At 51.1% G+C, this 11,735-nt stretch overlaps 4 protein-coding genes across 4 annotated transcripts; 2 read left to right on the top strand and 2 right to left on the bottom strand.

Annotated features, from left to right (window-relative positions):
- Positions 1-47: 47 nt before the first annotated feature.
- Positions 48-1,258, bottom strand: EDB91DRAFT_1099840 (ran/spi1 binding protein). The gene is made up of 4 exons (XM_041317158.1): positions 1,107-1,258; positions 927-1,030; positions 721-872; positions 48-670 (listed from the first exon to the last, which is right to left on the bottom strand). The coding sequence occupies exons 1-4, from the start codon at positions 1,137-1,139 to the stop codon at positions 363-365; spliced, it is 597 nt and encodes a 198-aa protein (XP_041183122.1). The 5' UTR covers positions 1,140-1,258; the 3' UTR covers positions 48-362.
- On the top strand, positions 1,259-2,417 carry EDB91DRAFT_1099838 (emp24/gp25L/p24 family/GOLD-domain-containing protein). The gene is made up of 5 exons (XM_041317157.1): positions 1,259-1,583; positions 1,647-1,786; positions 1,844-1,881; positions 1,945-2,150; positions 2,204-2,417. The coding sequence occupies exons 1-5, from the start codon at positions 1,389-1,391 to the stop codon at positions 2,231-2,233; spliced, it is 609 nt and encodes a 202-aa protein (XP_041183121.1). The 5' UTR covers positions 1,259-1,388; the 3' UTR covers positions 2,234-2,417.
- An 80-nt stretch (positions 2,418-2,497) lies between these two features.
- Positions 2,498-6,071, bottom strand: EDB91DRAFT_1099836 (P-loop containing nucleoside triphosphate hydrolase protein). Its single transcript, XM_041317156.1, has 3 exons — positions 5,899-6,071; positions 5,476-5,846; positions 2,498-5,422 (listed from the first exon to the last, which is right to left on the bottom strand). Exons 1-3 carry the CDS (start codon positions 5,927-5,929, stop codon positions 2,843-2,845), a joined length of 2,982 nt encoding a protein of 993 aa, XP_041183120.1. The 5' UTR covers positions 5,930-6,071; the 3' UTR covers positions 2,498-2,842.
- A 1,874-nt stretch (positions 6,072-7,945) lies between these two features.
- EDB91DRAFT_1099828 (uncharacterized protein) lies at positions 7,946-11,409 on the top strand. The gene is made up of 7 exons (XM_041317155.1): positions 7,946-9,443; positions 9,496-9,563; positions 9,621-9,859; positions 9,903-10,227; positions 10,301-10,468; positions 10,506-11,329; positions 11,387-11,409. The coding sequence occupies exons 1-6, from the start codon at positions 8,083-8,085 to the stop codon at positions 11,099-11,101; spliced, it is 2,757 nt and encodes a 918-aa protein (XP_041183119.1). The 5' UTR covers positions 7,946-8,082; the 3' UTR covers positions 11,102-11,329; positions 11,387-11,409.
- The last annotated feature ends 326 nt before the right edge of the window (positions 11,410-11,735 follow it).

Genomic DNA, 11,735 nt, shown 5'->3' with positions numbered 1-11,735 from the left:
GGAATGTATGTATCATAGGACTCAGGATTCATCTGGGACTCTTCAAAGCCTTCATCTTTCTGCTATGGATCTCGATTTCAGCACATACGGTCGCAAGACGCGCGAACAGGACCAGAGATGATGTCCATGTCCACTGAAATGAAGGTGGCGAACTATCTCCTGTCGTGATACATGAGCTCTTTCCAGTACATGTCGGATGGATTTCGTAAGCCAGGGTAGGTAAGTAATCTACACTACTTGGTCAGATGAAACGGCAGGGGCGGCGGTGTCCCGGAGGCACTCATGAAAGCAAATTGACGGATAGACGTCACAAAAGGAAGGAGGCTTTAAGGAGAGACGGAAGAGTCGTTTCGTGGGGTACATCATTCTTCCTTCTTCTCTACCGGCGATTCCTCTTCCTTCTCGGTCGCCTCTTCCTTTTTCTCTGTTTCCTCTGCCGCAGGTTCCTCAGCAGTCTTCTCATCAGGTTTCTTCTCATCAAGAGACGTGCCGCTGTTTATCTTCTGTGTCAACTCGAATTGACGCTTGAACTCATTTGCATTATCAGAGTTCGCGAAGCGGATGGCTAGGGTTTCAGCGGTTGGGGGTTCTTCAGTGTAGTCAGCAGCAACTTTCCAAACCCAGCTCCTGTCAGAGCCAATATTGGGCTGAAGGCGCATTTCTGCAGAAACTTTTTTCACGACATTAGCAGAATCAAGGAAGACAGAAAATCAAACTAACTGTGGTGGTTGGCGCAAACTTTGAGGGTCTTGTCGCGTCTCATTACGAGACGGACCTTATTTGTCTCCTTGTGCTGAAGAAGTTTCACATCGCCAGTGCCGCGCTCCTTCCACTCGTTTAAGCCGTTGTCAAATCGGAAGAGCTTCGCTCGCCTGCACAAACGTTAAATGATGGTAGTCCGTGGGTCAAGGGGTACGAGAACGCACATCTTGAACAGCACATCCTCATCTTCCTCGTTGGTCTTTACCTCCACTTGTTCTGTGAGCTTGATAACAGGCTCGAAATGAGGATCAATCTCTTCGCCCTCTGGCTGATTACATCGCGCCACAGTACCGCAGCTCATCAGTCGTGAATCATGCTGGACTGGTCTCGTGCAAGAGACTCACCTTTGGTGCGAGCGCATCAGAAGTATCTGCCATTGTGATTATTCGTTGTGCGTCTAGGTAATCTGGTTTGTGAGTAGACAGAACGGTTGCTGCGATTACGATTACGAGCAAGATCACAAAGAATACCCAAGAACTTTGCAGAGATACTGATTTGATTTCTTATCGGGACCCCGAGGACTCTAATGATCAGTAGGTGTCCAGGGGCCTTGTTAGTTTCCTAATTTGGACAGAGCGTTCTCGACACGCACCTTTTGCTCAACTGCTTACCGCACAACTTTCAAAATGACACTACTCTCGCGGCGACATACGCCATGGCTTATCCTCTCGATACTGTCCTTAATCTCTCTTGCTTCCGCCCACATGATTGAAATTACAGCCTCAAGAAAAGAGTGCTTCTTTGAGGACCTACACGAACATGACCAAATGACAGTCACATACCAAGTTGGAGAGGGCGGGCACCTCGACATTGACTTCTGGGTACGCCTTTCATACTGATATTGGGTATATTCTGGGGTGAATTTACTGACGCCATGCACATAGTTAACAGACCCAGAAAACAATGTTCTCGCTAAGCACATCCGTGAAAGCACTGGCACAACGTCCATAACAGCTGAGAAGGATGGCCGTCACGAGTACTGCTTTTCGAACCAGATGAGCACAGTTGCGGACAAGATGGTTAGGTGTGCCTTTTTTCTCGCGCAGCTCCCCGGTATCTATGCTGATGTGGGTGTGCTTAGCTTCAACGTTCACGGTATCATATACGTGTCCGAAGAAGGTGAGTATGACTGTCTTCAGCCCTGCCTGCCAGTCTATGCTGACTTTTCTTTTTCTCTTGCAGCAGATGTCACTGCTCCCGTTGAACGCGAGATCCGCTCCCTAGCGATAGGCCTCACATCCGTCAAGGACGAACAAGAATACATTGTCGTCCGTGAGCGCACGCATCGGGACACAGCAGAAAGCACCTGCGACCGTGTGAAATGGTGGTCTGTGCTTCAAGCACTTGTGCTGTTCGCGGTAGTTGCGTGGCAGGTGTACTACCTTAAGGTGTGTTGAAATTTCCCGTTTGCTGGCTTCGGTACGCTAATCGGCGACTATAGAGCTTCTTCGAAGTAAAGCGCGTTATATAGTGCATGGACTATGGAACATAATGTATCCGCTTCTACTACCTTAGAATCTGTCTGACAATGATGACATTCTAAATCCAAGAGAGGGATGATATGTAACATCGAGTACTAATTGTTTAGCGCTCGATAGTCCTTATGGTCGACAGAAAAATACAAGCGTCTAGTGATGGCGCATGAGACATCCCATGACTCCTGAGTTGAGTAATAGTCGGCACAAAACTCTTGACAAAACCCACTGTCCTCCGTGTGCTTATACGATACAGATGGTTCTTGAGTAGTCATTTCAATGACTTCCCTGGCAGGGCGACGTTGATTATACAGACAACAGAATAGCAGGTATACATAGATCAATGTAGAGTAACATAATGTCGGGTAACATGCGAGGAGGATATGTGCAAGTGCAATATGGACCCCTCCGACAACAAATGATGAATGAGACAACACAGGTATAGCGAGACATAGCGAGTATAGTAGGCATTGGTGATTCGTGATATTCGTCATGATAGCACAAGGAGCGATGTCCGTGTAATGCACAGACAATGCTGAAGAAAATACAAAAGAGGCAAGTACTGCCACTCCATCTAATGAACAGAAAAATAAGAGGTTGGTTACTCATCTCCATGAAGGCCTTGAAGACGGTCTCATGCTCGAATCAGGCAGAGCACTCAGGTCCGCACTGATATTAGCACTCGTATCACTGCTGGGTACTGCGAGGGTTGACATCAGATTGGGTCCCTTCACCCGCAAGGACCTTGATGCATTGGCAAGAAGGGAAAGTCTCTTTGGCCGCTTCGCAGGTGAACGCCCGATTGTTTCTACTCGTCTGGACCCATTCGTGAACTCGTGTAATGGAGGGTCTTCCGAGGGCTGGAGGATCATGCTAGATCGTCTCCTTGCCTTCTCGCTACGCATGGGACCAATGTTCGAGCGCCGTCGGGAGCTCTTGGATTGTGTTGTTGCACGGGGGGTTGATGTAGGCAGGCGTCGTGTTGGACTCCCATCACGTTTTGAAATGTGCAGCTCCTCCATATCTTGCCCGTTCATGCTGCGGTCTGAGAGTGGTGATGCATGCCGCATTGGGGAGTCTTCCTCTGCCTCCTGAAGACAGCCGAGTGACGATGCGCCTTTCACTTTCAGGAAGCTCGGGTCAAGACGGCTTGCTCGTGGGCGCTTGCTTGTGCCTAAGTGAAGGCTCATGGAAGAACTGAACCTTGCCGACGATGAAGACGATGATGCAGGAAGCATGACGTTGCTCAGGTTGACACTGTCTTCTGTCCGCTCGTCTTCCCATTCGCTCTCGGATCCAGCAACAGAATGACTACGTCCATCAACACTTTCGCTGCTATCGCTGGACGTAACGAGAACAACAGGAGCGGATGGGTTGTTTCCGCCATCATCCAGTGCACCTTGTCCGGCTTCGTCTTTCCACTGCACGACCTTCTTCTCTTTCTCTTTCTCCTCCTTATCGGACGCGCGGCGGTAGGGTTGGCCAATACTGGAGCGCAGGGAGCGTCGCGGAGATTTGTATGACCGCCGTGGAGGTGAAGCGACAGCATTGTAAGACATGGACTTTCTCTTGGCAGGCTGCGGCAGTGCCGAACCTGATGGCACCCGGAACGTATCAAAGGCACCTGTTCCCTGAGCGGCATATGCCGCCGTTGTTTGTCCAACCAATGCAGCAAGTGCGTCATCATTTTTCTGCGCCACGCCGCGAAGTGCAGATGCCATTCCCTCCGAGCCATGCTGGGCTTCTAGAGAACGAGCCGTCTCTCCTAGTACAACTGTGCACCGACCGACCATACCCAGGAGGCTGATTATCATCTCCGACTGAGCGCGCACCGACTCCCGGACTGCGTCACGCTCTGCTTCGGCTCGTACACGCTCGATCTCTGCCTTGCGGCAGCGTGCGGCTGTCTTGATACAGTCCACGTGCAACTCCTCTAGTTTGTCGGATCGGCGCTCGGAGACTGCGCGCAAGGTCGCCTCAAACATATTACGGGAGTTTTGTGACCGAGTGAGACGAGTTACAAGGGGGGAATTAGGAGTTGTTACGGATTCTTCAAGGCGAGCGAGAGATGTGAGAAGGGCACGCTCCGCTTCGAGATCAGAGGAAAGCGGGAGAGATGAAGAGGCCGTTGCGTTGATCTGTGCGAGCCGAGAACGGATAATCGCAAGTTTCATCTCTGCTACCGAGATCTTTCCAGCGCACGAGGCGCCTTCAACTATACTCGCCTGAGTCTGCTCCATCTTATCTTGCATATCTCGCCTAGAGCGATCAACCTCGGCAGCAGCCTCTCCTCTCTTGCGCTTGAGAATGTCGTTGTCAAAGCTGAGCTTGCCAGAAAGTTTCGCTTTGAGTTCGGCAACTTCGAGATTGAGTCTATTGATAGCCTCAACGTATTGGCCTACGTGTCTGTCGACATTGACGACGTTACGGGTGACAACTTTGGTCTTGATTTTAGTTGCACGTTCGGCATAAAGTAGGGTGTTGTGCGTATCATCGAAGTGTTGCGAGGTAGGTGCAATACAGACGACCATGACGGTCTTACAGTTCCCACCAAGTGAGAATTTTAGCAGTCGGGTAAGTTTGCTGTTGCGATAAGGTACATGGCGGACAGCGCCGCCACTCTCACAGAGTGCGTTAATGCAGTTGCCCAGCGCGAGAAGTGATTTGTTAATATTAGCACCTTCAACCATGCGCTGTCCCATATTGGTCGTCGCTGCAGCGCGCTCACTACCAGCAAGATCAATAATGGAGAGCGTCGCCATCGTGCGCTGCTCAGTCAGAGAAGCCGTGCGAGGCGCTTGAGTAACATGCACTTGAAGGACGGCGTGCGATCGGGATGATGTCTCGTTCGCGTGGGTTGGGGATTGTGTCCTCCGCGAGTTGCCTTGGAGAACGATCTGCTTGACTTCCTCTGCGCTCGTGGGATGGAGCTCGACGAGGCCGACGACCTTGACGGATTTATCCTCGCGGATTTGCAGACCGCCTCGTGGTGTGGGCATGCCAGGCTCGGCGAGGAGATCTCGGATCTCTTCATTGTAGATTTCGAGAAACGTAGCAACGACTTCTATGTTCCAGTCATCCTTTCGATCATCGATGCGTTGGAAGAGGTCCGCCATAGTGAGGTAGATAATACCAGGATCTGCTTCAGTCCCACTGATGGTATGTGTTTTGCCACACCCCGTTGCCTATGCAGCATCGTCAAAACTTACTCGACAGTTGTCAAGAGAATTTCACATACCCCATAGGCAAACACGGTAGCATTGTAACCGTCCAAAAGGCCATTTAATAGTGGCTTCGCGGTGGCTTCATAGACGTCAACCTGTCTTGCCCCGCTATCGAATACTCGATCAAACATGAATCTCTTGTCCTTGTATCTCTTTGTCCCAGGGGGCACAAACCCACGCTCGACGAATGCACGCGCCCTATCTCTCTCCTCTGGGTCAAATGTAAGGATGCGGTCATCGACGATCTGCACGATGTCGCGAAGTGGTGCTGACTGAGTTAAAGGTCTTCCTGGTGTTGCAAGAGTGCCATCACCGCGAATTGTAGTATCATAAGAGGGCTCTGGGAGACGTGCAGCTTCCCATGATGTTGGAGGTCTGACACGGACTGGGCGGTGTTGAATTCATGAGGAGCAGGTCACATCAAAGAAGTAGCTCACCCGCAACAGTGATGGAGCCAGCGGCAACCATGACTTGATTAGGGACGGTCAGACTGTGTAGAAACAAAGTAGGTGGTTGCCGCTGTATGCAATCGCGACGAAAGATGTTAGCTCGACGTAGCAAGCGAGTAGGAATGGAGTATAGATGTAGGAGTTTAAATGCCGGATGCCTGGTTTTGTTCAAAAATCAACTTGAGGCGCGCGTCCAATAATACGATCACGTGATCGTGCTCGGCGTGACTTAAGTTTCACCGGAGCGCTGAGCTGCGGCAAATCTAGAGCAGTGAACTTATGGCGGCCAACAGTACAAACGGCTTGATTTAAACACACGAAATATCTCACTATTGAGGTCCCACTTCGTTATATAATATGTCAAACTTGTTTTGAGCAGGAGGCTATTGCAATGAGATTAAGTATGTGCAAGAACCGGCGAATCCGCGTTGTTTCACCACCAAAGTCACGGTGAGCACCGAGATCTACCAGTTCGGTGGTCATGATATCATTACTCGTCGCATGGTCGGCTGTGATGCCAAGGATCTGCGAGAACATGAAATATACATAGTACATTAATATGCATCATAGGAAGGTACGATACACGCGGCTCGTTGTTATTGGATGAAGTTCTGTGACTCACAAGCTTGATATCATGGGTTTTCGGCTCCGTGGTGGATTATTGAAGCAAACATGGACCCCCGTTTGATTGCCAAATCCAGTGTCGTGTGGCACCAACCAATGTCCAAGGATGGGTTGCAGTGGTGAGAATTTGCGCAAAAGAAAGCACGTCCTGGTGTAGGCTCACTGTGACATTGGTTAACATTACAAAGTTCCTTGGTCTAAGAGCCTGCAGAGCAACTTTCACGTCTGCGGCGTTCATGTCCACAGCATGGCGACGTGACAGTCATGAACTTCCATATGCAATAGAGCCTTCTAACACGGCTGCGGTGGGGTGTTCATTTGTAGGCCATGACGTAGTGTTAAAGACCCTATAGGGCGTCATCCTGTGGCAAGTACTGGGTATTGCACCCAGAAGCACATTGCTTCTACGAAACTAGCTATCCGTTCACTGGCCGTCTGTGAACAGGCGTTCCCAAAAGCTGTAGCGACGTATCGTGCTGCGAAGGGCAATCGAATGAGTGGATCTCCTTGGTCAGCAGTAACATACCAATTTCTGTACAGCACTCACGAAGTCGTTCGACGAGCCAACGGTGCATGTTGAACAACTTCCCTAGACACGAGGGTACTGGTTTGCAAAGTTAAGGGAGCCGTCACGCACGCGTCCGGTGCATGACTCAGAATACGTGGACACACCTCGAGGGTGCTAGCTGAAGCGGCTTCCATGTTGACGGGTACGAACAGGTGAGATGCAGTCTTGCCAAGTTCCCGACGTGGCTTTGATCCAAATAGGTGGAACTCGAGACGCCTTTGACGACCGTTGTTATTGAATAACATTGATGATGCACCCACGAGGCTAACTTGGAGCCGACACTGCAAGATTGTGGCATTGGGTGCATGTATGCCCGAAAGGTTGCCTGTCGACAGAAAGCCCAGGAAATGGTCGAGGCAGTACCTCCAACCGGCAGTGCAAGCTGTGACGCTGAATAGTACTCCGCGGGTGAAGAGCAGTGTTCAATCGGAACTCGCAGCTGCACAGCGGTCCACTGTGGTCATGAATGATCTCCTGAATGAAAAAAAAATCGTCATCGATGGTGTCACTGTCTTCGTACTCGTGTCGGGGCTCAACGAGACCTGTTAGAGCTGTGGAGGCTGCATGGCCATGAGAGCAAGGCCGGCGAACTCGAAGAAACCAACGTGACCTTAGCGCTGAGCTTCTAGCCCTGCCATGAAAGGATCAATAAAAGACACTGGGGAGCCAATGTTTCCAAACAATATCCTCCTCACTGTAAATTTAGGCTCTCGTCGTGTGACCAGATCAATTCCTTGTCAAAAGAATCAAGGTGATAACAACTCTTTGATACAGTCATAATCGTAATGATGGTCGGGTTCAACATTGGAGCCGATCTACCTGCTTCAGGTCAGTTCAAAATCTTGGTAAACCGCCTACAACTGACTGGCTCGTTAGACAAAAATAAAGCTCTGCCACGATCTCCGTCGCAGTCAACTCGTAGACTCGGAGATACCGAGGCGATTCTATTGTATTACAAGTCTGCTACAGATAATGGAGCAATGTCGGACGTCAGTCTAGCTCCCAGTTCACGACCTTCATCTACCTTTGTTTCCCCAACTGCGTTTCATTCTCGTTCAATCTCGTCGACGTCTATTACTACTCAAATTTCTACTTCTTCCTCCGCTTACTCTTCCGAATCCTCGAAGGCACGTCCGACTGCTCCAAGCGCGTATAAACCTCCTCACCCACGACCTATCTCGCCACTTGGTTTGAACGGAGCGACACGTCGCCCAAGTATACCGTCTGAAGGTGGCGCAGACAGACGGCGCATTGCCATTGTCGAGATGGGCACGCATTTTGGCGAATCCCCGAAAAGTGATACCTGCAGGAGCAGTTCTCCTTCGAGCGACTTATGTTCTCGACGCCAGCTAAGCGGTCTCGCCCTTGTTGCACCACCGGATGCATCGCTACGAACGTGTGTCGGTTCTACCTATTCACTCACTTCGCCCCAGCCTCCATCCTCGAGCACTGCACCCTCTCACGTGCGTTCATCGTCAGAGACTGTCGGAGTCTCTGGACGAGATATGAAGCACACTCGTAAATTATCGCGCGAGGTGGCTGTCATAGGCACAACCTCTCGTCCAACCAAACCATCAGAGCCGTATATACAGGGCTATTCATCCCCTGTCACAGAAGCACTCAAGCCACCCCTATTCCAAAAGCCCCAATCCCGTTCACCTTCCCCTGGAACATCCGAGACATCTGATTCAGGAAGTTCTACTGCGCATCTCCAGAGTAGACAGAGGAAAGACGCGCTCTTCCCTGGAGTAAGTCCCATTAAGGAACTGAAGGAAAGTCTATCTCCCCCAGCAAGCCCTATGCCCGTTCCTGTGGTTACGCCACGCATAGGAGAAAGCAAGGGTATTGGCGATCGTGTGGCTGGTCCTGTCATTGTCAATATCTTCCCCGAGTCGCCCTCACCTGTTAATGGGAAGCTCATTACGAGTCTACACTCCAAGACATCTGCAGTCACAGCCACACCTGCTACTCCCTACTTGTACTACCAGCCTGGTCTACATGCAAAAGCGGGGCCGCTACCTCCTCCACCTATGGCGATCTTGGGTATTGATCCTAGTGCCCCGCCGCCACCTAGACCACCTCGGCATATGCCAGCGAAGAAGAAAGGTGATATAGAAGCTGTGAAGCAAGCGTTGGCTCTGCCTCCCTCTGTCGCTGCTGCCCTCAAAACGCGAATCCCTCTCACGGAACCCAAGGAAGAATGCGGAGCGACCACCAGCACCAACTCCCCACCTTCGGAAGCAGTGAAAGAGCTTGCTCCGTCTTTGAGCGCTAGCCCTTTGGGGTCGAGTCCCTTGCAACCGGTGGCCTCCCAACCCCTACCGGAGGAGCCAAAGTCTCAGTGAGCCTTTCTCTTTTGTGTTCCTGCACTGTGTTAAATAATGCTCCTGCAGGTCTAACATCCTAGACCAGGGCAAGAAGGAGCCAGAACTTCCGCAGACGCCAGCTCATGTTCGCGAAGGTGCCTTCCCTCCCTCACGCATTTGCACTACGGACTCAAACGTTACTGCACCCCCAGAGGAAATGGTTGTTCCTCTTCCCCGCCTTGAGTCTATGGATGACCTTGTTGCTACAGTTGGACATGCGATTGATGACATGGGTATTATGCGTTCATCTGACGTCCCTCCCCCAACTATTCTCGAGCCCCTACGGCATAACGAGAATCGGGGCAACCAACCAGGTCTTGACATTCGCCGCATCTCCTCAACACCCACGACACCACTAGATGAGAGCGTTGAGACTGAGAAAGCACCCGAAGTTCTTCCGCCCCTGCCGGCGAAGAACGTGCCTCATTCTTCAGACTCACGAGTTAGAAGCTGCGCTCAGCATCAAGCGGTTTTCGTCTCTTCCACGCACGCCCTCGCGGATGTCGCTTAACCAGCTTTACGCGGGAAGTAAAAGGTCCTCAAGGACGCCGTCACCGTCTCTTGTGGGCCCAGCAATACTAAGAGCACCGCCTCCAGTTCAGAAGGTCAGGTCTGCGTGGCCACCAGCTATGCATTTCGCGGATGTGGCTGTAAAGAAAAACCCTCTCGACCGATCGGTGGGATATGCGCAGAAGATTAATGAACTTCACATGTATGATTGTGGATTGGGCGATTGGATTGTAGAGACGAGATACAAAGGTGAGAGTTCGATTGACCCTCATGCGTACACGCACTTACCGAACTGATTAGCTGCAAACCCCCAAAAGTCTAGGTAAGCGTACCACTGCAAGCACGGGTGCTCGTGTTCCATCGACACATTCTCCCCGCTCCCAAATTCGCAATATCTCGGAGTCCTCGACTAGCTCCGAAGTCACCTTTCCCCGACGTCCAGACGCATACTTGGCTACAGATTTGTCGACACCCCCATCTGGCGACTCCAGTCCTCCCAATGCACCGCCTCCGCTTCCAGTACCCAGCCCTTGCTGCAGCACCACGCAACGGGTCAAATAGAGCATCCACTATCATGGCCAGTTCATCTTCATCGTCTGGTCGTTCGTTGACCTCCCCTACCTCATCCAACAAATCCCCTGGAAACTTCTTTGCGTCCTTGGGACGGAAAACAAGTCTTAAGAAGGACAAAGGACCAGGATCGATAGCTCCAGTAATTGGCAGGGTGTTGTCCAAAAGTCCACCGCGGCCCGAGCCGAACCCACGACCAGTGACTATCCCGAGTGCCCCATCCGTGCCAGGGGGTCCACGCGCACCCCCTAATCGTATGCAAAGGTCCCAAACCATTGTCATTTCCCCCCAGTCCTCGCCAAATGGCTCGACTCACCACCGATCAAGCACAGTGGTACTACGACCTTCACAACTTAGTGGCCGCAACACTTTTTGCGAACGTGAATCACCCACTGACCCGGATGAATTCGCACGTCAGGTGGACAAACTTGCTGCTCTGCTCCCGAAGGCCGATAGAACGGTCCTGGCAGGGTATCTGCGTAGGGCAGGGCAGGATATCCTTGCTATTGGACAATATCTCGAAGACGAGAAGAACTGGAACTCTACGTCATGACTAGTCCATTCTCTCGTCATGGTTGATCTTACGGTGCTCATATCTATGTTTCGTTGCTTTCCATCGCACATATTATACCCTCGTACAATACCTGACTCTGATTCGTCCATATGATACATGTATTATTTGTTTTCAGGACTAAACTACGTCGCTCTCGGAATAGACTGTCTGCTGATATTCACCTCACAGGTCTGAATCCGTGTTTAACAGCCTGGTTGCTACTGAACTCTACAATATCGTTTTATTCAGAAAGGCTGGGATTCTGCTGAGAGGCAGTCAACTCACGATGCTGCTGGGCAGGACGAGGTCTAGCGGATGAACCTGTCCCACCCCAAGCGGAGCCACCCGAACCACCGGATGGCGGAGGAACCTTGGATCGATTTGAATACTGTGGGAGGAGCATGTTTTCAACCTCGTTGGCGCTATCGGAACGTTCTGAGATGGAGTTTGTCCTATATGAGCGGTCGTTGTTGCCAAGAGCAAAAGGTCGTCGCTGCACATTGGTGCGCTGCTGAGGGCGAGTAATCTGTGGCCAAGTGGCACTTTGATGAGGCCCAAAAGGGCCAGCCATGGTGCGATTAACCAACGGAGTTCTTTGTATCTGAAGTTGTGTTCAGCAAAGTCAGATGCAAGT

This window comes from Suillus paluster (assembly GCF_016628075.1).
Source record: "Suillus paluster strain FC165 chromosome Unknown EDB91scaffold_3, whole genome shotgun sequence".
NCBI classification, from domain to species: Eukaryota; Fungi; Basidiomycota; class Agaricomycetes; order Boletales; family Suillaceae; genus Suillus; species Suillus paluster.
The sequence above is the reverse complement of the archived record's forward strand: the minus strand, read 5'-3'. Positions and strand labels throughout refer to the sequence as shown.